The sequence below is a fragment of the Calidris pugnax genome, unplaced genomic scaffold, assembly GCF_001431845.1.
Source record: "Calidris pugnax isolate Ruff unplaced genomic scaffold, ASM143184v1 scaffold211, whole genome shotgun sequence".
NCBI lineage: Eukaryota > Metazoa > Chordata > Aves > Charadriiformes > Scolopacidae > Calidris > Calidris pugnax.
The window spans coordinates 4,558,195-4,584,218 of NW_015091083.1; the positions used below are offsets into that span (position 1 = coordinate 4,558,195).

The 26,024-nt window shown below is 36.9% G+C and overlaps 1 protein-coding gene across 7 annotated transcripts in view; it reads left to right on the plus strand.

Annotated features, from left to right (window-relative positions):
- Positions 1-774: 774 nt before the first annotated feature.
- Positions 775-26,024, plus strand: part of PAPOLA (poly(A) polymerase alpha) — a 45,931-nt gene continuing 20,681 nt past the window's right edge. The window contains exons 1-12 of one of the 7 annotated variants that reach the window (XM_014957520.1): positions 775-1,081; positions 10,904-11,074; positions 11,705-11,771; positions 13,166-13,247; positions 13,805-13,914; positions 15,501-15,554; positions 18,703-18,814; positions 20,131-20,220; positions 20,316-20,454; positions 21,924-21,996; positions 23,462-23,582; positions 24,517-24,601. In XM_014957520.1, the coding sequence (XP_014813006.1) occupies positions 1,074-1,081; positions 10,904-11,074; positions 11,705-11,771; positions 13,166-13,247; positions 13,805-13,914; positions 15,501-15,554; positions 18,703-18,814; positions 20,131-20,220; positions 20,316-20,454; positions 21,924-21,996; positions 23,462-23,582; positions 24,517-24,601 (1,112 nt within the window). In that variant the 5' untranslated portion in view covers positions 775-1,073. Of the gene's footprint in view, positions 1,082-10,903; positions 11,075-11,704; positions 11,772-13,165; positions 13,248-13,804; positions 13,915-15,500; positions 15,555-18,702; positions 18,815-20,130; positions 20,221-20,315; positions 20,455-21,923; positions 21,997-23,461; positions 23,583-24,516; positions 24,602-26,024 lie in introns of those variants that run through there. The other 6 variants (XM_014957518.1, XM_014957517.1, XR_001413727.1 and 3 more) reach the window with 6 other exon arrangements.

Genomic DNA, 26,024 nt, shown 5'->3' on the forward strand with positions numbered 1-26,024 from the left:
TCCTGTACGCTGCTAGTCCAAGTTACCGTCTATCACGAGGCAGCTGAAGATGAAATAATCGGTAATTTTAGAGAAATTTTTAGCTTGCAAGTCCTGTTTTTCAGAGTAAAGATGAAAATAGGACGCTAAAAAAAGCAGGTAAAACGGGATTTTCGAGACAGTCGAATAATACATTTCTAACAAGAAAAGTTTTGAGTTGACATGTTAAGCGCGTGATTTTGTTTTCTACAATTTTTTTCTGAACTTCATGCCGTTTATTCCATCCAGAACGTTCAAAAACAATGATCAGAAAAGGACCCCTTTGCTGTGTGTGGGGCACACAAACCGAAGCGCAGGGAGGCATGAGGGGAAGGCACACACAGCCGGCTTTGAACTGAAACCCTCCCTTGCCCAAAGGAGCAGACGGGGGGTCGCAGACCCCGCCGTGCCCTCCCGGGGGTCCGCCGCTGGGCGGAGGGCAGCGGCCGCCCCGCTCCCCCACACTGCCGGTTTTCGTGGCAGGTAAAATCCGCGCTTTCCCTCGCTCGGAATCCCCGCGGTGCCCTCAGTCGCCCCGATCCGCCCCCCGGCCCAGCTCCGGCGCTCCGCTCCCCTCCGGCCTCAGCCGCGCGCAGGCGCCAACCCGCAGCCGTTAGCGCTTTGTTTTCAAACTCCGGCTGCCCCCTCCTCTCCAGGAACTACAGCTCCCAGCATGCTCTGCGCCCCCCGCGGCCCCTCTGAGCATGCGCGGACGAGCCAGCGTGCGCTGCGTGCGGGGGTGGCCGCGCCGCTGCGTCAGGCCCCCCCCCGCGCTAGAACGTTGCTGTGGTAGCGTTTGGGCGCCATGTTAGAAGGCCGGAGGGGAAGAGGAAAGTGAAGCGGCGGCGGCCGGGCCTAGCGATCGGTTTTCTCCTCCCTCTGCGGCTTGACCCCGGCCCGTACCATGGTCGCGGTTCCCGCTTTTTGGCGGGACGAGTGACCGGTCCGGAGGCGGCAGTGGTGGGGGAGGACGAAGAAGAGGAGGAGGGAGAAGGGGACGACGCGGTGGTGGTGGCGGCGGCGGCGGAGGAAGAGGAGGAGGGGCCGGAGAGACGATGCCGTTGTAAGTTGTTAAGCTCGCGGGGTGTCTCGAAGGCTCGTGGTGTTGCCGGCCCATCCCCAGCGCTCTCCTCGCAGCTCCCGGGGCTCCCGGGCCCTTTCTCCCGGCTCTCGCCCTTCCCCCCTCCGGCCCTGGGCTCTTCCGGTGCCGCAGTGTGAGGGGCCGTGGGCCCGCTCCCCGCCGCCCGGCCCGCCACTGGCTGGCTGGGTCGCTTTCTTGTCTCCCCCGTCGCTGCGGGGCCCGGAGGAGGTGCTGATGTGGCTTTTACGTTGTTAATGTTGTCGTCTTCTTCGTGATATCACGGCGGCAGGCTTGAGGGGCCGGGCGGCCGCGGGGCGGGTGCCTGCCGTGGCCCGCTTCGACCCGCTGTCGAGTCGGGCTAGGCCAAGTGGCGAAGTGCCGTATGTTTATCCTCTTTTCGCCCCGGCCGCGAAAGGTGAAGCTCTTTTTCTCTCTCAGGAGAACCGATAAAGCCGCTTCCCTTGTGGCAGTTGTTTTTTTTTTTTGTTTTTTTTTTTACTCGTTCCGGCAGCAGGAGATACACAGCCGCCGGTTCTTACAGGCGACCCGAGCGGAGCCCGCTGTCCTTGCAAAACCCGCTCAGTTCCCGGTGGCTGCGGAACGCCGGGCGGCTGCGGGGGCCCTCCGGCGGTGACCCCTGGCCGGCGGTGGCGGACGGAGGCCCATCCTTACTTCTCCCCGCCATTCCCAGGCCGAGGGGCTTTCTCGCTGAAAAAGTGGGTCTTGTGCTTTGGACATGCCGTGATGTCACCCTGCTGGTAGACAGGAATAACGAAGTGGGACATAATTTCATACCAGTTTCTTTCACCGCCACCCCTGCTTCCCAGCCCTCTCCCCCCCAACTTCCTTTTTTCCTTCTTTTTTTTCCTTGCCGAGGCTTTGACGGCTCCAGGTTGAGAGAACAGAACTTCCTGCTCCTTAGTTCCCTAGTCCATAATGTTAGCATTTTATTATCCTGTGTAAGTCGAGGAACCAGTGATGGGTAGGTGGTTAAGTGGCTTTTAAGAATAAGGCATGTTCATATGCTAGGTTCGTTTTTTTGTTTGGTTTTGTTGCCATTGAAGGAGAAAAATAAGGAATTGGGGATTATTCACTGTTGTTTTACTGCTGTTATTTGGGATTATTCGCTGTTGTTTTAAATGTATAAACTTCATGTCAAGAATAACCATGCTTGCCTGTTGTGCTTGTTTTATTCAGTCTAAAACACTGCAAAATTAGTCGTGAGGTAGATAACATGAGATGAGCTTAACTGAAAGACTTTATGGCAGGAAAAACACAGTGGGTGAATGCAGAGAGGAAAATGGTTATGCCAAGTAGTTTCTAGTGTTTGTATAATGAGGCTGCGGTGTCTTTATAGATAAGTTTTGCACATGTTCATTATGGCGATGAAAAATTACCAGAAACCAGCTTTGAAGTTGGCTAGGCTTGTTGGCCTCAGGAAAATGGGAGTGTGTTTATTCTGCTTGCTTTCATTCTTAGTTTATTTTGTTGTGACTACACACATTCCAAATGCTCAATAACAACATTTTTTAAAGTTTGGGCTAGTTTTATGAGTTGTAATAATAGAAATCTTCGAGTTTGGAATCACTTGATTGTTTTTTCTTAATGCAGGTGTTCGTACTTCAACTAGAAATTCTTAAATAACATCATACAGTTATATTTGCACTAACATAGTACTATTTTCAGTATAAACACTACATGACAACTTCATTAATACAGGAGATTTAGTTAGGAAAAGCAAAGCTTTCTCAGGTTCTGCGTGTATTCTGTCATTTGTATGCTTGGAGTGACTGGCTTTGTATTATTCAGTCAAGACTTCAAAGTGAGCATTGTAATGCTGGGAAGTTGCAATGCCAGTAATGTTAATTCTTAAGAGGTGATACCTCTGACTTAAGTTTGGAGGAAAGAAAGATGAGCTTAGGAAGTTCCTTTTCGTTAATTGTAATTGTTTCCAGGTGATGCTTTCATGCATTTGGATAATATTTTTGAGTGTAGAACAACCCTATGTCACTGCCAAACTTTCAAGATGACAAACAAATTTTATTTTTTTTTTTTTACATTTTGTCCCGACCTTTCAAGGCATCCTTTAAACTTCGTTTTTTAGAATGGTCTTTGAAATTGACAGGCCTAGTCAGAGCTGTTCTTCCATACAGAGATTGTTGTAACTCTTTACTTGAAAAGGATTAGTTCAGAGTTTTCAAGAGGTGTACAGCATTGATGATACTGTCCTGCCTGTGTATGTGTGCATATTTCTCTTAGCAGCATGCTACAAAACTATAAAAACAAGCAAATTATTTATGTACAAATCACAGCAGTAGTAGGAGAGCAAACTCAGGTTCTACTGATTCTGATAGCTGGCATTTACAAAAGCCTTTTCATGTTTTTAAAAAATACTTAATTTATCCTAGGAAGTTCTGTAACTTTTTGTTATGATTCTCATTAATCTCTGTGTGAAGAGATTGCAGCTGCATAAAGGAAAACTTTAACTTCCAATTATTCAAAAAGGTCAATTAGAAACAAAAGTGACTATTTCCCCAAAGATACATTTTAGTGAACTATTAGGTAGAGAATGTTCCTTTGCCTTATCTGAAACATAAGATGGTAGGGAGAAATGAAGCTCACTAAGCTGTTCGTATGTTTCAGTTAGGGCTAGGTTTTACGCAGATAGGCTACTGACTCAGGGAAGCAGCAGCTATGCTGATGTGAGTTGATGATGTAGTCTTTTTATGGAACCTAGGCCTTTCTGACCCTCTGAATAGAGAAATAGCACCATGAATCTGTTTCTTGTTAAGCTATTGATAATTATTGCTCTTACAGCTTCTTTGCTGAACTTCCGTATCTGCTGAAATAATTGCAAAAGACTGGTTTTTTGTCATGTTTTTTTTTTTTTACTAGAAATTGTAAAGTGCATTGAGTCATATATCTAAACACAAAAGTACCATAAGTGCTATAAACTTAAAAGTATTGTTAGTATTAATAAATTCATATTAGAGTTTTGGAATGTCATTAATGAATTTGTTTTCAGCCTTTATAATAGCCAAGCTTTTTCTCATTTCTGAAGAAAACCTTGTTTTCTTTCATTGAACTTTGCTTTAAACACATGTAAAGTCATTGTTTTCCTGACTTTTAATTAATGCCTGTCAACTTGTATGCCAGCAGTATTACAATACTAAATTTAAAATCCTTGTACTCATTGGGAGTGGATAAATAGTATGCTTCTGAACAGAGAGGGCTCAGGTTTTTATAGACTGTTATGGAAGGAATTAAATTATTGTTAACTTTGCAAAGCACAGGACCTACTTTAGAACAGTTGATTTAAAGTGATAGCTTTATTTATTAAGAAGAAATTAATATAAAAATCTATACTGAGGATTAATTTGTTAGATGTAGTACAGAGGAACTGCATGGCAAGTATATTTGGTTTTTGAATAGCTTTCAGTCTTCTATGTCACTCCAAAAAGACTGAGTGTATACCTGTTAACATGGAGGTACTTCTCAGAACTTGGAAACTAAGTTATTTTGGGCTGAGCAGATTTCACTGCTGAGACAAATTAATCTCTTAGAGTGAAACGCTTCATGGGATTCCTAGTTCTTGGCTTGATACTTTCTGGTGTCTTTTGATTCAATCTTACTGACTGTCTTAAATTGCTACCTCTGGAATTTTTTGTCTTCAGAATAGCAATAAACCTCAATTTTGGTTCAAGTGCTCTTTGCAGAGTTCAGTAGAAATTTCTTTTGTTTAAACTTGAGAAACTTCTTCCGAAACTGTTGTTAGTAAGAATGTTGTGGATGGGTGTGTGTTTGGACACACTGCCTTCATTATTCATATTCTGTACAAGTGGAAGAGATGGAGAGAGCTCAGGATTGAGCCAAAGGTTAGCAGATTGTGTATGAATGTTCTTTCTTTTGCCATAGGTGGTGAGTCTCTTCTTCTATAGGCCTGTTGCCTGTCATTGCTCCAATACCCATGTTTGTATCTGTTTTGGGTGTCTTAAAGATCTCATACTGACAGTTGAAAACTTAATTTATGGTCTAAATGATCCACCAGTTTTCTGCTAGATATTAACTTTTGTCCAGGAAGGACAGCTGGATTATCTTAACTATTTAAAACATATGTTCCCTAGTAACTGATTTGCACAGGCTTCATTAAGGTTTCCTGCCTAGATTTCTGAAATTTTGCATGGAATGATGGCGTTAGCATTAAGCCAGAAACTTTAATCTGAAATTGCCAAAGTTGGTACATGTTGTAGGAGACTTTAAAACAAGCAAACAAAACCTTTCAAAACACTTCATCAGAAATCTGACACAGTGGAGTTTGAGCTTTGTGAATTTAGCTCCAGCTGATTCACCAGATGGTGTGATGACCAGGAATCTGACTTGGGTGTCTTACATCAGTAAATAAGAAGCACTGATTTTTACTGAGGTAATCAGTAGAGGCTAATAGAGAAGAGAGGATAGTTATTGAAGTTCTGTAAGTTGTGTATTTTGTCTTGGTATCTGGACACAAAGCTGAAGGAGCTAAAGGTCCTGACTGAAGTTAAAAGGTAACGTTCTGTGTGCTGTTGGCACTATTTTAAGACACTGAGCAGCCCACGGTCTCTCTTGCTTCACCAGTGCTGGCCTTGCTGTGCAAGTCTGTCTGGACAAACTCAGCTGAGGCCTAGTGATGTATGAAAGGGGTTATATGACTTCTAGCAAAATTAAGGTTTGATGGCCAAAAGCTGGAAGGGTTTTCTGTGTGCACTTGGTGTACATTTAGATGAGTGAGATCTTGAGTAGTAAAGATCTATTTCAGGATGGGTCAGAGGTGAATTATAAGCTTACACAGGTTTAAAACTGTTACAATTTGTTAAATATTATAGTGTCTGATTTTAAAATGTCAGTTGTTTGTGTTGTCTTTTATTCTTGTGAAGCATTCCAGAATTTCAGGAGTTACAGTGTTTAGATAATGTGGTGCTCATTGCAACTGTATTTTGTCTGTGACAAAGAGCATACAATCTTCATTTGAATAAGACGATAAAAATATTACTAGTAGATCTGGGGTAGAGTACTGGGAGTGAAGAGGAAAAAGTGTGTATTATGACATGGGTTTTCAAGTGGGGTTGGAAGGAGGGTTAAATACAAGCATGCTTGGAAAAAAAAAAAAGTCTGTGACAGGATTCTTGTTTCTTCTGGGGATTGAGAAAGGTTCCAGTGTTGTAAAAGAAAACAATAGTACAGTACTTCGAATTCGTATCTAACTCTTAGTTATGTATGGGGCAGTGTTGTACAGATACTCTTGTACTTGCTCTGTTTTCAATTTGTGATGTCTGTTCAGTTGTGACCCAGTCTTTAAAAGGTGCACTAGAAAGTTTGTTTTGTGGGGTTTTTTTTGTTGCGTTTTTTTTTTAACCTTATCTCACAACCTTGTGCCCCCCCACCTTAGAGCAATGTGTAGTCACTTCTGTTTGAAGGAGTGTAAAGGTGTATAGCTCTGATAACTGTAAAGCTTCCTAACAAGCTTTATTTGTTCTTTTTTTTCCTCCTTTTGCACTCTGTTGTAAAATGATTTTAGCAATGACCATATTAGCAGGGTTTGTTCTTTTTAATTTAGTAGTTATGGATAACAGTGTAATAAGACACTGCCTACCAGAACTTTGGTTTCTAAAGAACCTGTAGTTTAGCTGTACTTACTGTCAGCTTAGAATAGAGTAGAACTTTGTGTGTGGTGGTGTTTTTATATCAGGGGAAAAAGTACATGTGCATTTCTGAGACATGAGGTTAATTCATAGTTGAAAAAGAAATATTGGATCATAACACTCTAGAATTAAACCACTGTAGCTGTTGCCCAGTTTGCAGATGGTTTAAACTGTCAGGATACGCTCTTCGAAAATTCAGGTTGAACCCGAGCAACGACAACAGAGTTTTAAACTGAACTCTGCATAATTTTATACAACTTTATTTTAATTTCACTATTGGCAGGTAGCTCATGTTCATAGCAGAGCAAGATCTTCATGTGTATACGTGGTTGACTAGAAACAAATAAACAAAAAAAGCCCCAACCTGTATCTTAATTTTCCTTATGATGTTAAAAAGAAAAACTTCAATTTCTTTTTTTGTATTTAAAAAAAAAACAACCTTAAACAACCAAACTCTAAACATGCTTTGAGTTGAGACCTTGACATGGTCTGCCAAATCTGCCTCTGCTGTTGTCAAGATTAAGTAGCTGGGGTGGGACTTTCTGTTGCAGTTTAATATGCTTTGATTTTTGTTAATGCTTAACTCCAGTGACCAGCAGATTTGACATACATCCCCCCCAGCCTCAAGGCCTTAACTTCCCTAATCCTCTCAGGTGGGAGGTGAGCATTGACACCTGTACTTTGTCTTTGAATAAATTTGGTAATTTAAACTAAGGGATTCCAAAAATGATATATCGTTACTTGTCACAGGTAAAAACTAGAATGTCCTTGTGTCTTTTCAAGAGGGAAGATACTGGAATAGAGTGTGATCTTCATGGCTTTAACAAAAAGTAAAAGATAAGTTTGAGTATTGATCATTAGCATCAGCATTACTGACTTCAGGAATCTGCTTCTCTGAATCTGGGTCTGAGTGACATTGAGTCTTTTTTTTTTTTTTTTAAAAAGGCTGTGTTTTGTCAATGAAGTCTAGTACCTGTTGGATAGAGTTTCTAGTTATGGATAGGTGAAAACTACAGTCAGATCATCAGGAAATTGCTACACAACTAAAATGTTATTTGGTGTTTTAAAAACCTGTAAAAATAAACTGCAAAATCTTAAATTGTAAAGCAAATTTGTTTTTTCAAATTAATAGTTGGCAAAAGAGGAGAAATTGTACTTCAAATTTAATTATCTACTTTTTGGTGTAAGTAAAAGTATTCATAATATCCAAAGAATGTTTATGTTTTGAGACCTTTTGTTTTCTGGTTGCTTTTTTTAGTAGCAACTAAGTGGCTGAAGCTACTATTTGTGTTGGCATCCCTAAAGATTTTTTTCCTTTTTTGAAAAACAGGAAAAATTTCTTTAGTGGCATCTCTTGATCTCCTGTCGTTAATGTGAATTACTGTTTTATATGATTCATCTGGACAGCTGCTTTTTTCTTTTTTTCAAATGTTTACATTCATGCATGAAGTCCTAAGGTCTATATGATCTCTTCAGCTGCTACTAAATTCTCAAAACCTCTTAGTTGGGAAGCAATGTCAAATAATATTCTCAGACACGATTACTTGGGTGTGGATTTTTTTTTTTAAATGTACAGTTTTTTCAGTGTGTGTTTTATCCTGCTTTGCCTTTTTTCCCTTTTACTAACAAGCAAAGGGACAAATGTGCTAGAACTTTTTATTTCAAGCAAATTATAGTTCTTAAAATGGTTTTAAAATTGAGTTAACCTGTGGAAAATGACATGAAGTTTTGTTGATTCCTATAAATTCTAAGTTAAGATGGTATTTTTTAATATTTAGTCTTCGTGTAAATGAGGAATGAAATCCTGAGGTTATGATGACAACAGATTATGGAAGTAAAAGTGAAGTTGTACTGTAGTTCTTCCACACATAATATGTAGTCAGCCTGAAAAACTGTTCCTCATTTTGAATGATAGAAATAGTATATAACATGTATAAATATGAAGGACTGATAATACAGCAATATACAGGGAAATGTTATGCTTGCAACAATGGGACTTTCATCTAAGCTGTCAGCTTGAGTTTCTGACATGGAGGATTCTCTTTTCTTTAGATTATATGAAAGTTGAAGGAGACAAGACTGATAAAGCTTTTACCCTTGTAGAATGAAAAATTGAATTCAGGAAAAAAAAAAACTAATGTGTAAGCTGAATTTAAAATATTAGTTATGCATTTTTTATTTAGCAAAATGTTACTTTATACCTTCAAAAGGCCGTAATCTTATGTTGTAAGAATATAACAATGAAGATGTAACACAAGCATTGCATTAACTTTCAGGTAATAGTTGCTTTAATTGCTGGTAAAGCTTTTTGAATAGCTGTTGATATAATAGCCACATTTTCTGAAATGTGTATTTTGATAAGGAGAAATAATGGTTTTGTTGATGTCTGAAAGGCTGATCAAGTAACAAGTCAGTTTCAGAAAAGAAGCTTTTCGGTATGCTTAAAATGAAAGACTTGTCATTTTCAAAAATCAAAGATGAGGGAATAATATTGATAACTTAGTGGAAAGTTGTCTATATATCAATATAAAACTAGTATTTAAGGCTGCAAGTAACATTTATAGCTAATAATATAGCTTTTTAAAGTAGCGTATTTTTTTTAAACCTGTGAATTATGTAATGATCAAGGCTAAGTGTTCTTAAACTTAAAAATTTGGCTATGTTAAAGTACATCATTAAATGGTCTACAATACTGAATAGATTTAAGATTTATTTTTATGTCTACCTGTTGTTGCTAGTATCAGTTCAAAAAAGTTGTAACTATGTGGGTATAGCATGTAGTAATCACCAAATCCTGATGCTTGTGTGTTAGACAGTTTTGTTCTGACACACTTAGAATTACTAGCCTTAAAGCTTGAAGTGTTCTGAAAAAAAAAGCTGTGTTTAAATGTGAATGTTCTTCATCTGGAATGCTTATCTAGGAAATCTGTTAATAGTTTTCATAGTACAATGGTCTAAGCTGTTAGTAGTTTTCACAGTATGACAATAACTTTGTGTTTCTGCTGAAGTTCTTTTGTGTTCTCTCCTTTTCTTGTAAGGCTGAAATATGCAGGGTTTACTTGAGAGTATCGTGCTTGTGCATGAGGTTTGGCTCCATATCTGTGTAGCTTGAAAAGTGCAGGGCAATGATGCTGTGAGGGCTTGTAATTGGGACTGGTTACTGGTGATCTAGGTCCTTGTAGACTTAACCTGTTGTGGTGGGTTAAGTTTATTTTAGGCTTACTTTCCTATTTAAAGAAACACTTGCATAAAGTAAAATGTCATGCTAAGGTAACATGAGGGACATGGAGAAAGTGGTGCTTGTACCCTTGATACTTGTGCTAGGCAAAGTCTAGCACAAAACTCTGATATTACATACTGCAAGACTATGTAATATTGCCATCATGGATTGAGCTGACATTGCTCATCTAACCATCCTCTTATGCTAGTCAGAAGTCAGTTTAAAACTGATGGTATGATGCTGTTCAGCTCAAAATGGACTAATACTTCCTTACTTAGGTGAATGTTTTGAGTGTGTGAAGTCCGCTGATGTTTAGCCTGGAGAAAAGGGGGCTGAGGGGAGACCTTATTGCTTTCTACATGAAAGGAGGTTATAGAGAAGTGGGAGTAGGTCTTGGACAAGAGAAAATGACCTCAAGTTGCTCCAGAGAAAGTATAGATTAGAGATTAGGAAAGATCTTTACACTGAAAGAGTTATCGGGCATTGGAACAGACTGCTCAGGGAAGTGGTGGAATCATCGCCCCTGGAGATATTTAGAAGACGATAGATGTAGTGCTTAGAGATATGGTTTAGTGGAGGTTTTCGTCAGTGTTAAGTTGATGGTTGGACTCAATGACCTGCAAGGTCCATTCCAACCTGGACAATTCTATGATTCTGTGATGTGAAAGATCATGCCTCATAGCAATTTGTAACCCTGCAATCAATATTTAGAGTTGGAGAACGGCAATTCTACTGTTCTTCTTAATAATACAGTTTTCACACAGATTGTTCTGGGGTATAAATCCTAACAGTAGGCTTAACTTCTTATTTCCTTAATATGTGTCTCTTGTCTGCTATTCTGATGAGAAAAAATATTTTTTTTTTGTTTTGTGTCTGTCAGTAACTTTATCTAATTGCCTTTATTAGTCCCGTTACAACCCAGGGATCACAAACACAGCAACTACAGAAGCATTATGGCATTACCTCACCTATCAGTTTAGCTGCCCCCAAGGAGATTGACTGCATGCTTACCCAGAAATTAATCGAAACCCTAAAACCTTATGGTGTATTTGAAGAGGAAGAAGAACTGCAACGCAGGTGAGTAAACACTCATTCTAGCAGTGTTTTTCTCCTATCTTGAGGTTCATGTAGTTGACTACTGAACCCCATGTTTCTGTTCTTTCAAATGCTTTCTTAAAAGCTTAGTGAAATATTAAGCTCTATTTTTTTTTTTCCTCTTGCTGTAAGAGGTATACCTCAGAACACAGAAAGGAATTAAAATGACCTGTAAATTTTGGAGGCTGGCTTGTATTTTTTTCTACTTCATAACCGTTTTTTAGTAGTGGCCTCAATGCTTTCCTCCCCCCCCCCTTACTAAGCTTTCTAGAGTGTTTTGCTCTCAGTAGTGCTTCTCGTTGTTCTTTTAGGTGCATGTGTGTTATGAATTAAGGTTTTATTTTGAAAGTGATTAGAAGTAATATACCTGAAATATGTGTAGGCCTTGTGTGCTTGCATTTTTTCTGAGCTTAAATCACTTGAATGTCTTTAAAGTGGAAAAAATAATGGGAATGTTGTAAGAGTGGCTGCTTCAGCATATATATAACCAGATCTGTAATTAGATCTGCAATGTTACTGTAATTGACTGCTGTGTAATGATGATCAGGGTCTTAAAAAATACTAGTATTTGGTTTAAGTTCATGACCTGTGATTCTGCTGTTTTATCAATAGGATTCTAATTTTGGGAAAATTAAATAACCTGGTAAAGGAATGGATACGGGAAATCAGTGAAAGCAAGGTATGGATATATTTTTACGTGGAACTGCTCATACTAAAACTGCTGTAGGAAGTTAATTCCAAAATCAGTTCAGTCCCCAGTCTAACCAGAAAGAATCTTAGATTTGGGGATCAAATTGGAAAAGCAAATACTACCTTTGTATAGCTGCTTTTGTTTCCAGGTAGCATCACCCCTTCAAAGTAGGACTTTGTCAAATAAAGAAACTGATAAATATTGGCAAAAGTCATGATAGTTGTAATAGAGATTTTTTTTCAATTGTTCTCTCCCTCTTATCCCTAGGTAGAAATATAGGTTGAGGGTCTTTTTTCTCAAAATACACGATACGCTTAGATTGTATGGCTTTGTGAACCAGTGCTAAATCTTAAAATGGACTTCGTGCAGCTGTATGATCTGTGGTCTTTTTCTTTAATGTCAGTCGTGGAATATTACTTTTGTAGAGTAATAATGACAGTGGCCGTTTTGCCAGGTTATAGCCCTTCTCCTTCCCACACACACTTCTTTTTTTTTTGGAATGATTATAGACTTGCAAAAATGTAAAGATGAAAGTGGCTTTTTTAGGGGTAAAAACCTAATGTTGTAAGCTATTTTGCTTTGAGTATATTTCAGATTGAATTTCTTCTGTATGCCTCTCTTATGAAATGGGAATTTCTACATGAATGAGATTACTGGTGGGAGGGGTGGACGATCCTGATATATATATATATATGTATAAAATAGCGAGGGTATCTTGACTGGTGTAAGATTGGAAACTACTGAAGTTAATCCAATATATGTTGCAAAATAATTAATTTTCAATTTGTTTGTATCTTTTGTTGTATGACCATTAACATAGGATTCAGATTGTAACATAGCATCCTGTTATGAAATGGTAACTGTCTTTGCCGACAATATTGTGGATTCAAGAGGTTTTTTTGAAGATGCAAATCTAGGAACTTTAGTATATTTACTTGAAGAATGTTAGTATAAAATAAATATCTCTCCTAAAACCAAAATTTTACTTAAAAGAATGCGATATGGGTACTGTAAATAATATTTTTCTATTGCTCTAAATTGGAATCCATTATCAGTTTCTAAGTCAGTCTGAAATGCCTGAATATTGAGCAAAATGTGTCAATGTCTATAATATTATAAAGATGTTGCACCTCAAGTGTAGAACTGCTTCAACAATTTCCAAGTTTGAAGGGGTGATGTATACTGTAGTGGAAATGTTACAAATAGTTCCCAAGTGGCAAACATACCCCTGTCTTTTTTGTTAATACTAAGATTATTATTTCAGTAGTAACTACACCTTAATACAAATGTGATGGAATAGTTTTCCTTTTGTTTTAAAACAGATTGTATGCATTGTTAAAACTTGTTAAGGTAAAATAACCAATTTTATTTGCTTCATTTAGAATCTTCCACAATCTGTAATAGAAAATGTTGGAGGAAAAATTTTTACTTTTGGATCCTATAGATTAGGGGTTCATACAAAAGGTAACATTTACTTTTATTATAAAGCTCATATGTTTGAGTTAATGAAGTATCTGTGAATGTCACACATAAGTAACAAAAACTTGCTGTCTTTTGAAGTACTGTTAGATTTTATTTTCTCGTCTTTTATTTATTTTTTTTTGTCAGCCATCTCCAATCTTTCTTTCTAAATAAAAGAAATATGTTCCTATATTATGTTCTTGTCATGGGTTGGGAAACAGATGAAAAAAAGCTGGAAATTATTTAAAAATATAGAGAGTTGTGTACTTGGCTTCTCATGGTTTGTGCTTTGGAAATTGCTACAAATGTTCCACAATTGAAAGACGAATGTATGTATGTATTCAGTATGCTTAATGGCCATGAATGTTTTTTGGTTGTGTGTGGTTTAGGTTTTTGTTTGTTTGTGGGTTTTTTCCCTATTTGGTTTGACCTAGATATTCCCAAAGAAAAGACATTCTACAGGAAACTAAATTTTCCTGTTTGGTTTCAAAAAGATTTCTGTCTGTTACTGGCATTTCATGTGTGAAGTGTGTGTAACTTGTGCTAATAAACAATTTCAGGTGCTGATATTGATGCCCTGTGCGTTGCACCAAGACATGTTGAAAGAAGTGATTTTTTCACATCATTTTATGAAAAACTGAAACAACAAGAAGAAGTAAAAGATCTGAGAGTAAGTGAACTGCCTGATATAGCGAACTGAAACGATGATGCTGAAAAGTTAATAGAGAAAGATAACACATTAAATAAGTATAACTTTACTATTAATGCTTTCAGTAGGTTTTTAGTTAACCTGTAGCAAAGCCTATCACCATAGCTGAAATGAAGAGAGATTCTTCTGTATCTTCTGTGTTCCCACTTACTGGAGACACTTATTTAAAAAGCTGGATGGTAGAATGATTTCTTAGCCATGCGTGTTAGTATTGCAAAAGTTCTACTTGCTGTCTAGCAACAGTCAGATACAAATGTAAGTGTTTGGTCCTGATCCTTTTCAAGCTAACTTGGATGTTTCTAGTGAAGGTTTTAAAGTATATTGTTATGCTGCTGTTTTTATAATTTTATAAACAATTACAGTGGTTGATATTAACTAAGCCTTCTGTAATGGCTGTGAACTGTGCATTTCAAAATGGGGGTTACATTTTTAGTGTGTCTCATTATTAGATGCTTGTACAAGATTTTTAGCACGTAAAGATGACTATTTCCCTTGTAGGAATGGAAGACACACTGGTATACAATATTTTGTTTCTATTGTACATATATGACAAGCCTCCCTAGGTCAACTGGTGGGAGCTTTAATCTTCTCAGTGTTGGCTCAAGAGTATATTTTTCCCTCCTGCGGTTCTTTCTTTTTAGATGAATGTAGTTGCTGGCAAGAATTAAACTTTGTTTGGTTTAGTCCTGCTCCCTAAAAATAACTGGAACTGTCTCTGCAGCATTCTTTCATTCTCTGCATCCTGTTAGTTGGTAACTGCCAGGGTAGTGCAAACATCTTGTGATAATAGTGTATGCACTGAATCAGTTGTTTTGAATCCTTTGTTATCTGAACACTTTTAGTACTAAATCCACATGCTGTAATTAAGAGTATTCTGATTTTCAGATTTCTGATTAACTTTGCTATAAACTCAATCTAATCTGTGTTTAGTTCAGATGTTCAGTTTAGGAAGATGGTATTCCTAGCTGATTGCAGAGTAGACATCAAGTTCCCTAGTTTCATTATGGTTACCGTTTGTCAAAGTACCTTATTTATGACTGTATTTAGAAACAATGCTTGAGTTCTGGGGACTGGGGTGACTTGGAACTGGTTTAGATGAAGTCAGACTGCAGAGTTACACAGTTATCTCCTTGTCATTCCTCATAAAATGCTGACTGCAGAAACAATAGAAGTTAGAGACCTCTTTCTTAGAGTAAGAATTCCCATAGGTTGACCTTAGACTACTTAGAGATGCCATGTAGAGTAAAGGATGCTTGATCGTATCCTACCTGTAGTGAGAGAGTTGGACCTTGAGGTAACATCATCAGAGCTGGCTGGTATGAGTGTGGGTTATAATTAACAGCTAGACAGCTGTAGCACATTGTGGGTCAGTGCCTGCTGTATAAATGCTCAATGGTAGAGAAAGACGTTGCTGACAAAAATCGACCTGAAAAACGGAGAAGTATCTGTATAGATAGCATTTCATCGTTATTGTTTAGACCTGCTAGCTATTGCTTGTAAATGTTCTTCTCCATACTGAAAATAAAATATAACTTTTTTCCCCTCAGGCTGTGGAAGAAGCTTTTGTCCCAGTTATTAAACTTTGTTTTGATGGAATAGAGGTAAAGACCTTCTTTTCTTTCACTTTGATAGAACATGGTTAAAATGGTTTTCAAGATCTTTTTAACTCATGTAGTATTCATTAATATGAATGCTCTTAGAGTGACTCTCCTAAGTGCATACCCAAGTCCTTGACAATCCTCAGTTTTGTAATTTAAAGTAGGGCTTTAAGACTGAAAGAAATCTTTCCTGATGTATTTAATGCTGTGTGTAGAAAATGTCCCTCTTCTTTTTTAGGCACTGCTACCCACTTCTACTGATCTGTTTACTGACCTGTAGAGTAGCAGTATTGGCATTATTAAGACTTAACATTTAATAGAAATTATATTCATAAGTAATGCGTCTTCAGTAATTTTTTGGTTGCTAATGATTAACTGTCCAAACCTTAAAGTCAGATTTGCTTTAGTACCTTATAGGAAGTTGTGTGGTCTTTGATCAGTTATTAGAAATGCACTGTTGAAGGCAAACTGGGTATCCTCTTTGTCCTGATCTCTTTGGACATCTTTAAACACACAGCCAGTTTCTCTCCAGTTTGCCTGTAGCCTGATGGTTCATTTCAGAGCGATGAACTTGCTTAACTTGATTTTTACTATTTTGGGAAAAGTGCAGAGAAGAGAGGAACACTGCTTTCAAAAGATACTCTCTTAATCTTTCTTGGACTGTTTTATAGTCAGTCTGTCATCTTGGTGACAAAACCAAACCATATAAACTGTTCACACACACATTTCATCAGAGTTGTACCTGGGTTACGTCCACCAGAAACTGGTGGATATAAGAAGGGTACTTCACAGTGGGAAAAGAATTCCCATGCTAATCTTGTGACACGTGACATGATATGAAGAGCTGTACTATTGTGTGCAAGACTGGGCAGTTCCTTCTTTCCCAGTCTGAGTTAAGTATCTGCATTGCAATTATAATAGTCGTTAATTAGGGTACTGGCAATTTCTTGAGTCTCAGGAAGAAGATGAATACCCCCCTTGCCCTCTTCCATCCAGTTTTACTTGTATTTTCACTGACATTTTTGTCAGTTGACACTTAGGCAGAGAAATGTGTTTTCTCCAAATGAAAGAGATGTGCAGAGAAATGTAATAACAGGCAGTAAACTAGCCTGTAACTTTGCATCTGTGTCAGCCATTTCATTACTGTTCAGATACAGTTGGATATTAGGAACATTTTTCTGGAGAATGTGTTTTCTGGTTATATGGCTTAGGTATCCATTCTAAATACTGAAACTTGCCATAGGCATCCTCTGGTTAATCTGTTATTTATATGTGTTGTTTTCAGTCACACTCAAGCCAGTGTTGTTTCTCCTTTTTTAAAAATGAAATTCAAAATACAAGCCTAGATATGGAAATAACAGGATATTCTGCTATAAAAGCAGCAGTATCTTGCTCCAGTATAGTAATTTATGATGGGCTCTGATGACTTAGGTTCATGACTGAGACTTAAACCATGTGGCTGACAGTGTATGAGAGTTCTCTATTGAACACTAATTTAACCTAAGGGTTTTTATATACAGGCGGTGTTAGGCCAAATTTTGTGATGGTTGTGTTTGTGTGCAGTATGTCAGTATCAGAAGATCTTCATTTAATTTTCGTCTTCCTAATCCAGGCAAAAGATGTCAAAAGTTATTTTTTTCTTTAAATAAAACCTTAGAACTGAGGAAAAGGACTTAAGTTTTGTGGTGATCCTGTCAGTTAAACTTAAGGTGTTTCTGCCAATATCAGCTTTTACTTGTGCATTTTATGTTCTTGCTTAAAGTAAACAAGAACCTTCTGGATTCTTTGGTTTTTTTTCCGGCAGAACATTGATTTTCTGCTCCCCCACACCATTTTTTAAAAAAAAAAAAAAAGCAAAACATAAGGCAAGCTCTTGATTTGTGATTCACTTCTTGATTTGAAAAAAAACTTTTATTGTCAATGAACTTTAGATCTTTAGAGGTGCTAGATCTTCAAGGGATCAGAATTAAACTTCAAGCTGAAGTTAATTTTGAACAACTTTTATATTGAAAAGTCATACTTCAACTTAAGTAGAAACTTGTGCTTGTAGTACAGCATGATGTTAAGACCAGCTATTAAAGACTTTAAAATGAAATGTGCATTGAATACTGTAGAAATTACTTTTCTTTGGAGAAGTGCTTCATACTTTAAAACAGATGGATGCAAAGTTTTAAGCACCTATGGAAAGTTCTTCATCTTAAAGTATCTTCAGCTTTGTTTTATCTGAAATAGTTTTAATCGAACTAAAAGAGTTTTGTTCTTGGTTCAGTAGCACTAGGTGTTTCAGCACTAGGTGAAGTGGTATCAGTTAGAATGATTAAAAGCCTCATCTAGTGAAAGGGGCTTGATGCCCAGCAGACGAGCTGCTGACACGCACTTTATATTCTGGTCATACTGACCGACTGACTGCTACCTAATCTAAGGCTGGAAAGGCAAACTGACTTCTCTACTCTATGTCCTTGCTGTGTATGGGAGAATGTAAAACTCTAGTTCAGTGCTGAATAGTATCTTAGATGTTCTTGACCTAGAAAAGGTGTAATGACAAATTATTTCAGAAGTAATAGCAAAGGAATTTGGCATAATTTCAAAATTTATACAAATTTATATACTTGCTCAATAGCTTGCTGGATTTTCAGAACTTTGTGTTTTCTCTTATCTAGACTTTTCATAGATACTTTTCATAGATACTGTACAAAGGCAACTAGTTGCACGTATGCTTTACAGTGCTAGATGGAAAAGGTCTTTTTCTGTAATTCAGTGATAATTTTGAGACTGTTTAGGTTAAAACTAGGTCATGTTTTCAAGAACTGCTCTGTTGTAGTAGAATTTTGTATTCTGGACCTAGAAGTGGTGCTTGTCCCGAAATGACTTTTATTTATGTGGACAGTCATCACAGTTTTTATGTGTGTGCTGGTTCTCTATTGCTCTTAATGTATATTTTATCCTCTTGGAAAAGGAGGCATAAGATAGATGACATCTGGAAGTGTTCCTTTTAATATCTGTGAAGGGTGTTAATATGTATTGTTTAAAGTGATTCTTTGTACTGGGAAGACTACTATTCTTAGTAAACTTGATGAAAAGAGGTTACAGAATTAATTCTGCAGAAGAAGAAAACATTTTCTAATGTCTCATCTCTCTCTTTTTTTTTAAGATTGATATTTTATTTGCAAGATTAGCACTGCAAACTATTCCTGAGGACTTAGACCTACGAGACGATAGCCTACTTAAAAATTTAGACATTAGATGCATACGAAGTCTTAATGGTATGTATGTACAGTTAAACTTCTTGTCTAGTCTTCAAATAAGTATCCTAGATTATTTGGTACAGCAGTTTAGTTGTGGACTTAACTGAAAATACAGCAACTCCCTATCTGGAAATCAAGTCACAGCTAGTTTTATATAACTTTTTGGAGAGAAAGGTTGTTTCTTGTTGGCCAGACTCTTATAAAATCTTTTCTTTTATTTGGATAGTAAGTGGTGCTGTTTAAAATAAATAAGACTTGCAAGACTTCTGTGTGGAGCACTATTTATTCTTATAAATAAAAATGTTTGCATGTTTTTTAATTTGTTTATGTTTTAATATGCATAAACATACACAAGATTGCTTCAGTGCTAAATTGGGGGTGTCAAAAATTTTGTCAGTTTGAGTTCTGGTCTTTCATAGCTTACCAGCTTGTATAATCCTTAACTTTTCTATACGACTGCAGCTTAAAAAATGCTTAAAAATTAATTATGTATGGGACAGTAGGGGCTTCAGCCTGTATGCAACTTGGTGGGGAAGAGGAGCATGGGAGATACCAATAATTTTTTATATGAGCTGGAAACTTGATAATTTGGGATTCTGACAGCAAATTACACTGTTTCGTGAAATTCAGATTTGTGCAGTCTCTAGAATTCATAATTGCTTCTTACTTGCTTTGAAAGGAACTCCTAGTCTTAGTACTATTTTCTTACAACCAGCTCTCTGCAACCTAGATAATACTATTTTCTTACAACCAGCTCTCTGCAACTGCTCAGTAACAATGAATAACTACTGGTAAAAAATAAAAATAAAAAAACCCACAAAAGCAAGCAGTTAATATTGTCATCTGTAATGTTATTCTTAAGCCTGAAAATATCCCATCAAAGTAATGATACACCTTGCATGTTTAAAAACTGTTCTTTTTAGCCTGTTCTCATAAATTCAAACTAAGAATTGACCTATGAGTTTCAGGTTTTCTCTAGGTCTGTGAATACTCATGCTTTCTGAATTTGTCTGCACATTCTATGATATGCTGGACATTATGCCATTGTTTGCAGAACTTAAAGCTTGTTTGTTTCTTAAGCAGCTTTTACAGTTCATTATCAAGTAGCAGTCCAAAACTGTAACTGTGTGTGCATTGTCTTCTGAGTGCTGCTGTAAAGCAGTAAGAAAAAAATAAAAATAATCCTAGTAAAATATGGTAAGCTTTCTAATTCGAAACAAAATGACCGAAATGCCATGCTGATCTAAAAGGTTTGATGGCTTTGAAGGTGAGAGGGGGTAAGCAGGCAAAAACCACTGGAGGCAACAATGGTAATGGCTGCTTTCTTTTGGCAGGTTGCCGGGTAACCGATGAAATTCTGCATCTAGTACCAAACATTGACAACTTCAGGTTAACACTGAGAGCTATCAAACTGTGGGCAAAACGTAAGCAGTTTTATTCCAAAATTTGTGAAGTTTCCATAAACTCCTATGGTTTCTGATAACTCTCTCCTTTTGTCTCTTTCCTTCTCAACCCGCAGGCCACAACATCTATTCCAATATACTAGGTTTCCTTGGAGGTGTTTCCTGGGCTATGCTAGTAGCAAGAACTTGCCAGCTTTATCCAAATGCAATAGCATCAACTCTTGTACATAAATTTTTCTTGGTATTTTCTAAATGGTATGTTTTTTTTTTAATTTAGTTACACTAAAATAAAATTGTTTGTAGACACTAAATTTTAGTCCTGTTTTTATGGTATCATTTTCAGCTGTTACCAGATTAAGATGGTAGTTATAAGCATTGTTCAGAAACTTGTTAGCTTGAGTTTTTCAATAAGTCATCCAACATCTCTTGTGCTTAAAGTATCCAAAACAAAACCACCCAGTTTTTAATTAAAATTTTCTTAAGTATTTGTTGTAACTCAACATTGCTCTTCAGCTAAAATACTTACATAGTGCAAAATAAGAGCAGACACACCCAAATGTAAAGTCTTTTAACATTCATATACTGGGATAATGGGAAAATGAGGTATGTCAGAATGTGGTTTAGGCACATAGCTTAAATGCGGTTTAGGAGAACCAGTGCAAAAGTGTCAGTGTAGAGCGAGAAGTGTTTTGGAATTACATGTGGTTTCATACTCTAGAGCTAGTTACCTCAGAAAGATGGCTTGAATAACTCTGATGGGGGAACAATGGGAATGTTCCAAGTAGATATAGAACAAATGGGACAAAAATGTACTTTGCAAATTACAAATGAGTACTTTTTTTCTTGAAAGAGTGTGTCTGGATACTGATATTCTTTGTGAGACAGTGACAGAGACAGATGTTAAGAATTGCTTTTAGCAAGTTGTTGCTTTACTTCAAGTATAGTATCTTTCCTTCTTAAAGTGAAGATAACTTCTGCAGCTTTACTGTGTTGAATGCATAGGCTTTAAAGCCTCTTTGAGGTACCTAGTGTTTAGTAATATCTTGCCCCACTAAACTAATAGAGGAAAATTGGTTGCAAGCTCTGGTTCATGTATTCCTTATACGGTTGTCCAGTTTATATGTACATAGCATGGGAGCATTAACGTACAAATACTAAGAGATTAACTGACTTCTACTTTTTATAGGAAGATGACTTTACTCATGGGAGTAGAGATGACTTGAAGAACAGAAGTGTTGCTTTTTTTTTTTTAGTGTTTTATTCAGCATGGCTTCTTTTTGTCTTGATAGGACTTTTCTTTTTAAATACATCTACTTGGTAGTGATACTCTAATGCTGTAATCGCGCTGGCTGCTGCTTCTGTAGTTTGTCCATGAAACAGCTAGCTTGAAGATAGACCCAATGTCAATCTTCATAGAGGACTTTCTCTTTGATAGGTATATTTCAAGAAGAATTTAGAGTAGTTTACTTTAGTTACCTAAACCAGTCCTTATGAAGATCCAAGACTACAGAAAATTCGTAGTTCTGATGCCCTGGAGCAGCTTATTACAGCTGTAGTGTAGTTCAGCAAGACAATTTACTTAAAGTTAGACCAGCTTAGTCTTGAAGAAATGATGCTTTACCATGAGAGCAGATTTAAGAAGGATCGTGTTCAAAAGTATTGTTTGTTGAACATACGTGGTTCTTTCCAATAGTCTTATTCAGTGCTACAATCTTTTTGAACAGGGAATGGCCAAATCCAGTGCTATTGAAACAGCCAGAAGAATGCAATCTTAATTTGCCTGTATGGGACCCAAGGGTTAGTGTGTTATTTTTTCCCCTATAAGTCACACTGTACAATAAATTCAGTTGCTTAAAGAATCCTAGGTGAACTTCATTTTGGGTTTATTAAACTTAATATTTTGGTATTATGTGTTTATAAGTAATCTCTTGTTGTGGGTATGTAACAAAGTTTAATTTTCTAAACTCACCACTTGAAGCACACTTGCTGAACAATGTAGTTTTTACTCCTGACTTCTGCAGTAAGTGATCTTAATAAGTATTCAGTGTAATTAGATATATGCCTTAAAGCAATGCCTTTTTTTGCTTCTGACTTAAAACCTGTTGCTTTTGCAAATATATTGAATTCACTTCAGTGCAAGAGTCACAGCTGGATGGGTTCGGTTCCAGATAGTTGTAGAAATATGTCTTTTCATCTTGGACCAAAGAAGATTGTAACTTGAAGTCTTTAAGTTGTTTTGTGTATTATAAATAATATTTTATCTCCATCTTTGTAGCACTTGCATTAAGGACATTGGACATTAATGTCCTTCAGGCAGTCAATAAAACAGCTTGCAGCAGATGAACAGCTCACATTCTGAGGCTTCAGTAAGGCATAGTGTGAATGTGTTCTATTCTAAAATTGACAAAACAGCATTGCTGGTGTTCAGCTAATATTTTTTTGGTGAATGATGTGAGCAGCAGATGTTGAGTTGTATGCCCTTTTATACTTCAAATCCAGTTTTCTTATTGACAAAAGTCCACGTTTAAATAATGTGAGACAGTTAAAAAAGTGTTCTTGAGTCTTGCTTTTGTTTCTGGGATAGGGGGTTTGAGGTCAGTGTTTGGGAACTGTGTGTGTTGTAGTAGCTAAACAAAGTGGAGTAAGTTAATGACAGGGTTTTATCTAATTTACCATCTACAAAATTGCTACCCTAATGCTATTTTAAATGTATTTTGCGTGTGTGTGCTTTGTCCCTTCTTGTTTGTTTCCCTGTGTGCTGTTTAATAAAAGATACGTTAACACAAGTGATGCTTCTCTCAGGTTGCCTAGAGCCTCTCGTCTTAAGTTGGCTCTTTATTTTCAGTAGTGGTACAGAAATAAAGTATAAAATATTTTTTGCAAGGTCTGAAGACAGTCATTCTTCTGAAGGTGCTCATTTGATGATAAGCTATCCTTGTTTTGATGTGATCACAAGCTAATATCTATTAAAGAGAGAAATTGTTCTATCCAGTTGGTATTTCTGGACTTAAAAATGCCTGCGACTAGATGTTGGTGTGCTGAAAGGTTACAGCCCTCCCGCATCACTGTGATTCAGAATGATGTCCTTCGTGAAAGCAGTATCCTTGTTTTCTAAACTTTCTCTGAATTGTTGGTAAATTTACTTGGTCTGCAAACTAAGGTCTCTTAAACCTTAAGACTTGGTTGTAGTAAAGGGAGAAATCCAAATTTGTTAACTCATGTGTATGCTTGAAGAAAACTGATTGGCTGTTGTTATATATAGGTAAACCCCAGTGATAGGTACCATCTTATGCCTATAATTACACCAGCATACCCACAGCAGAACTCTACCTACAATGTGTCCGTTTCCACACGGATGGTCATGGTTGAGGAATTTAAACAAGGTAAGTATTATCTTATGCTCTCTATATAAATGTTTTCAAACAAATTTAAAATAGTTACATGGTGGGTATACTTTGTGAGAGGGGAGGTGGGAGGATGTTAAACAGCTTCTTGACATAAGACTGTCTTCTGAGGGTGGTTGAACTTGGCCTCTTATGTGGCTTAAAGTTCCAAATGCAGTATAGACTGCTGCAGATCAGTCCTTCGCTCTTAGAAACAGAGGGTAAATAATTAGAATGCCTGTGCTCTGAAAATGAGAATTAACAGTGTGATATCTTTTTTTCCTTTGTTTATTTTGGTGGCTTTAGATTGTGTCATGCCACATGGAAGATTAGTGTAGTAATCCCCCTTGGTGGCCATTTCTAGGGCTAATATAAGACAATATACTTGCTCAGAGATGAGTCCTCTAGATTTATCCTAGTAATTTACTTGGATAATTAAAGTAGATAAGAAGTTACCAAAGCAAGGAGTAGACTTGATGCAGAGAGCAACTACTAGTAGCGCTCACAGGCAAGCAGTAGCTCATTCTCTCACTGTTTCTTGGCCTTGTATAATGCCTTGCTCAAGAGATGAGCCAAGTACTGTAAGGAAAAAGATCTCCTATCTCCATCTTCTTTGGACTGGGTAGTGACTCTGGCATACACAAAAGATTAAATAGACCCGTGTTGCACTGCAAAGCAAAAATATGTAAAAATATCAGTCCGATCAATTAAGATACATTTCTAAACATTTTATTGTGGTTCTTCTTAATAATATTATTTGCAAAACTAATGGCCACTTAGGGTATGACTGAAATATAAAGCTTGTTCATAAATTCCTTTGAATTTGAAGGGGGGAAATAATTCGTAGTAACTTTTGCTAAGTTAATAAGTTGTTTTGACTCTGGGTACTAAACTGTATTTAAAAAAAAAGTTTAAATGTTTTTTTGTAATTTAGGTCTTGCTATCACAGATGAAATTTTGCTGAGTAAGGCAGAGTGGTCCAAACTTTTTGAAGCTCCAAACTTCTTTCAAAAGTACAAGTATGTATTTTATGGCATGGCAGAATATTTTAAGTTTTATCAGTTAAAATATCTAGTGATGCTCTGTGGCACAGGATTTTAAACATACATCCATTAGACTTGCAAAAAGTGTTTTAGGATTTTTCTATGCAGAGGGGGAGTGAATGCACTATTGTCCTTTCTCTTTGAAAATAAATAATTTCCTCAGAGGCATGCTAAAGACAAAAGAAAAAAAAAAAAGAGAAAGTATTTCAGAAACCTGTTAGTCCCTGACCAGATGTTTAGTGTGTCACCAGTTAACTGTACAATTGGTGTGCTACCAATAAAATTGAAGACATATCAGCTGGTTTGACTAACAGAAATGTTCTTTAGTGGTGTCAGTAAGCACTCTAAAAATGGGTCTTGCCTCCCAGGAAACAGGATAGTAAAAGAACTAATTCTGAAGGTCAATATTTAAGATGAAGACGTACTTGAAACTATGTGTTTTCTTCTGTCAGTAGAGTCAACAGTTCACTCTAATAAAAGATATTTTTGCAATTGTGTTGACTAACAGCCAGATGTACTAGTTATTACTTGATTTTTTTCTTTAAAGCTTAAGGCTTTTGGCTCTTCATTAATACATTTTCACACCTAGCTTTTCTAATTTTGTAATGTCTCTAAGGGAAATACTGCAGTTCACAGTTCACATTTTTAGGGTTTCTAGTAATATGCTTGTGGGGCAGAAGCTTGTTAAATGTATATGGACTTGCTGAAAGTTGTATTTTTATAATAAATATGGATTTTTAAAATACGGACTACATCTTATTTGCCCTCAGTTGAAATTGGAGACCCATTTTTCTTGAATCAAGATCAAATATATTTTACACTTGTTTCTGTGTTGGGTGGTTGGTTGGTTATGTACTAATCTAAAAAAGACTGAAATATACACTTCCCCCATTAAAAGAGACTGATGACCTTCATAACGTGTCTGTGTTTTGTTTCTATACCTTTTGCATGGTAAAACCTTTAAAATATTTGGATGACTTTTATGTTGTACCTTGGAGATTAAGTTTGAAAGCACTTAAAAGAGCAATGTAAAGTTATATTATCTTTTGAACTTAAGTAGGCTGCAGAAAAAAGTTTCTGCTCAAGAGGTTACTAGTAAGTTCCCTAGTATGTTTCCTTTGTTTCTTTTTAAACTAGGAAAAAGTAGGAAACATTGAATGTCATTTGAAATATTCACCATTTTAATAGTTGGGGGTTTTTTTGTACCAACTTTAGCAGTTTCATCAGTTTTAGCAAGAAAAGCTTCTCTTGCCAACATGAAATATCCAGGTTTTGCAGGTTTTTCACAAAATGTCTTTGCTTTAATTTATTTTTTTGTAACTGTGGAATGGTATTATGTAGCCTACTTTAGTTTAGATTACCCAAGACTTTCTCTGTTTTACCATAGTAAGTTATTTTA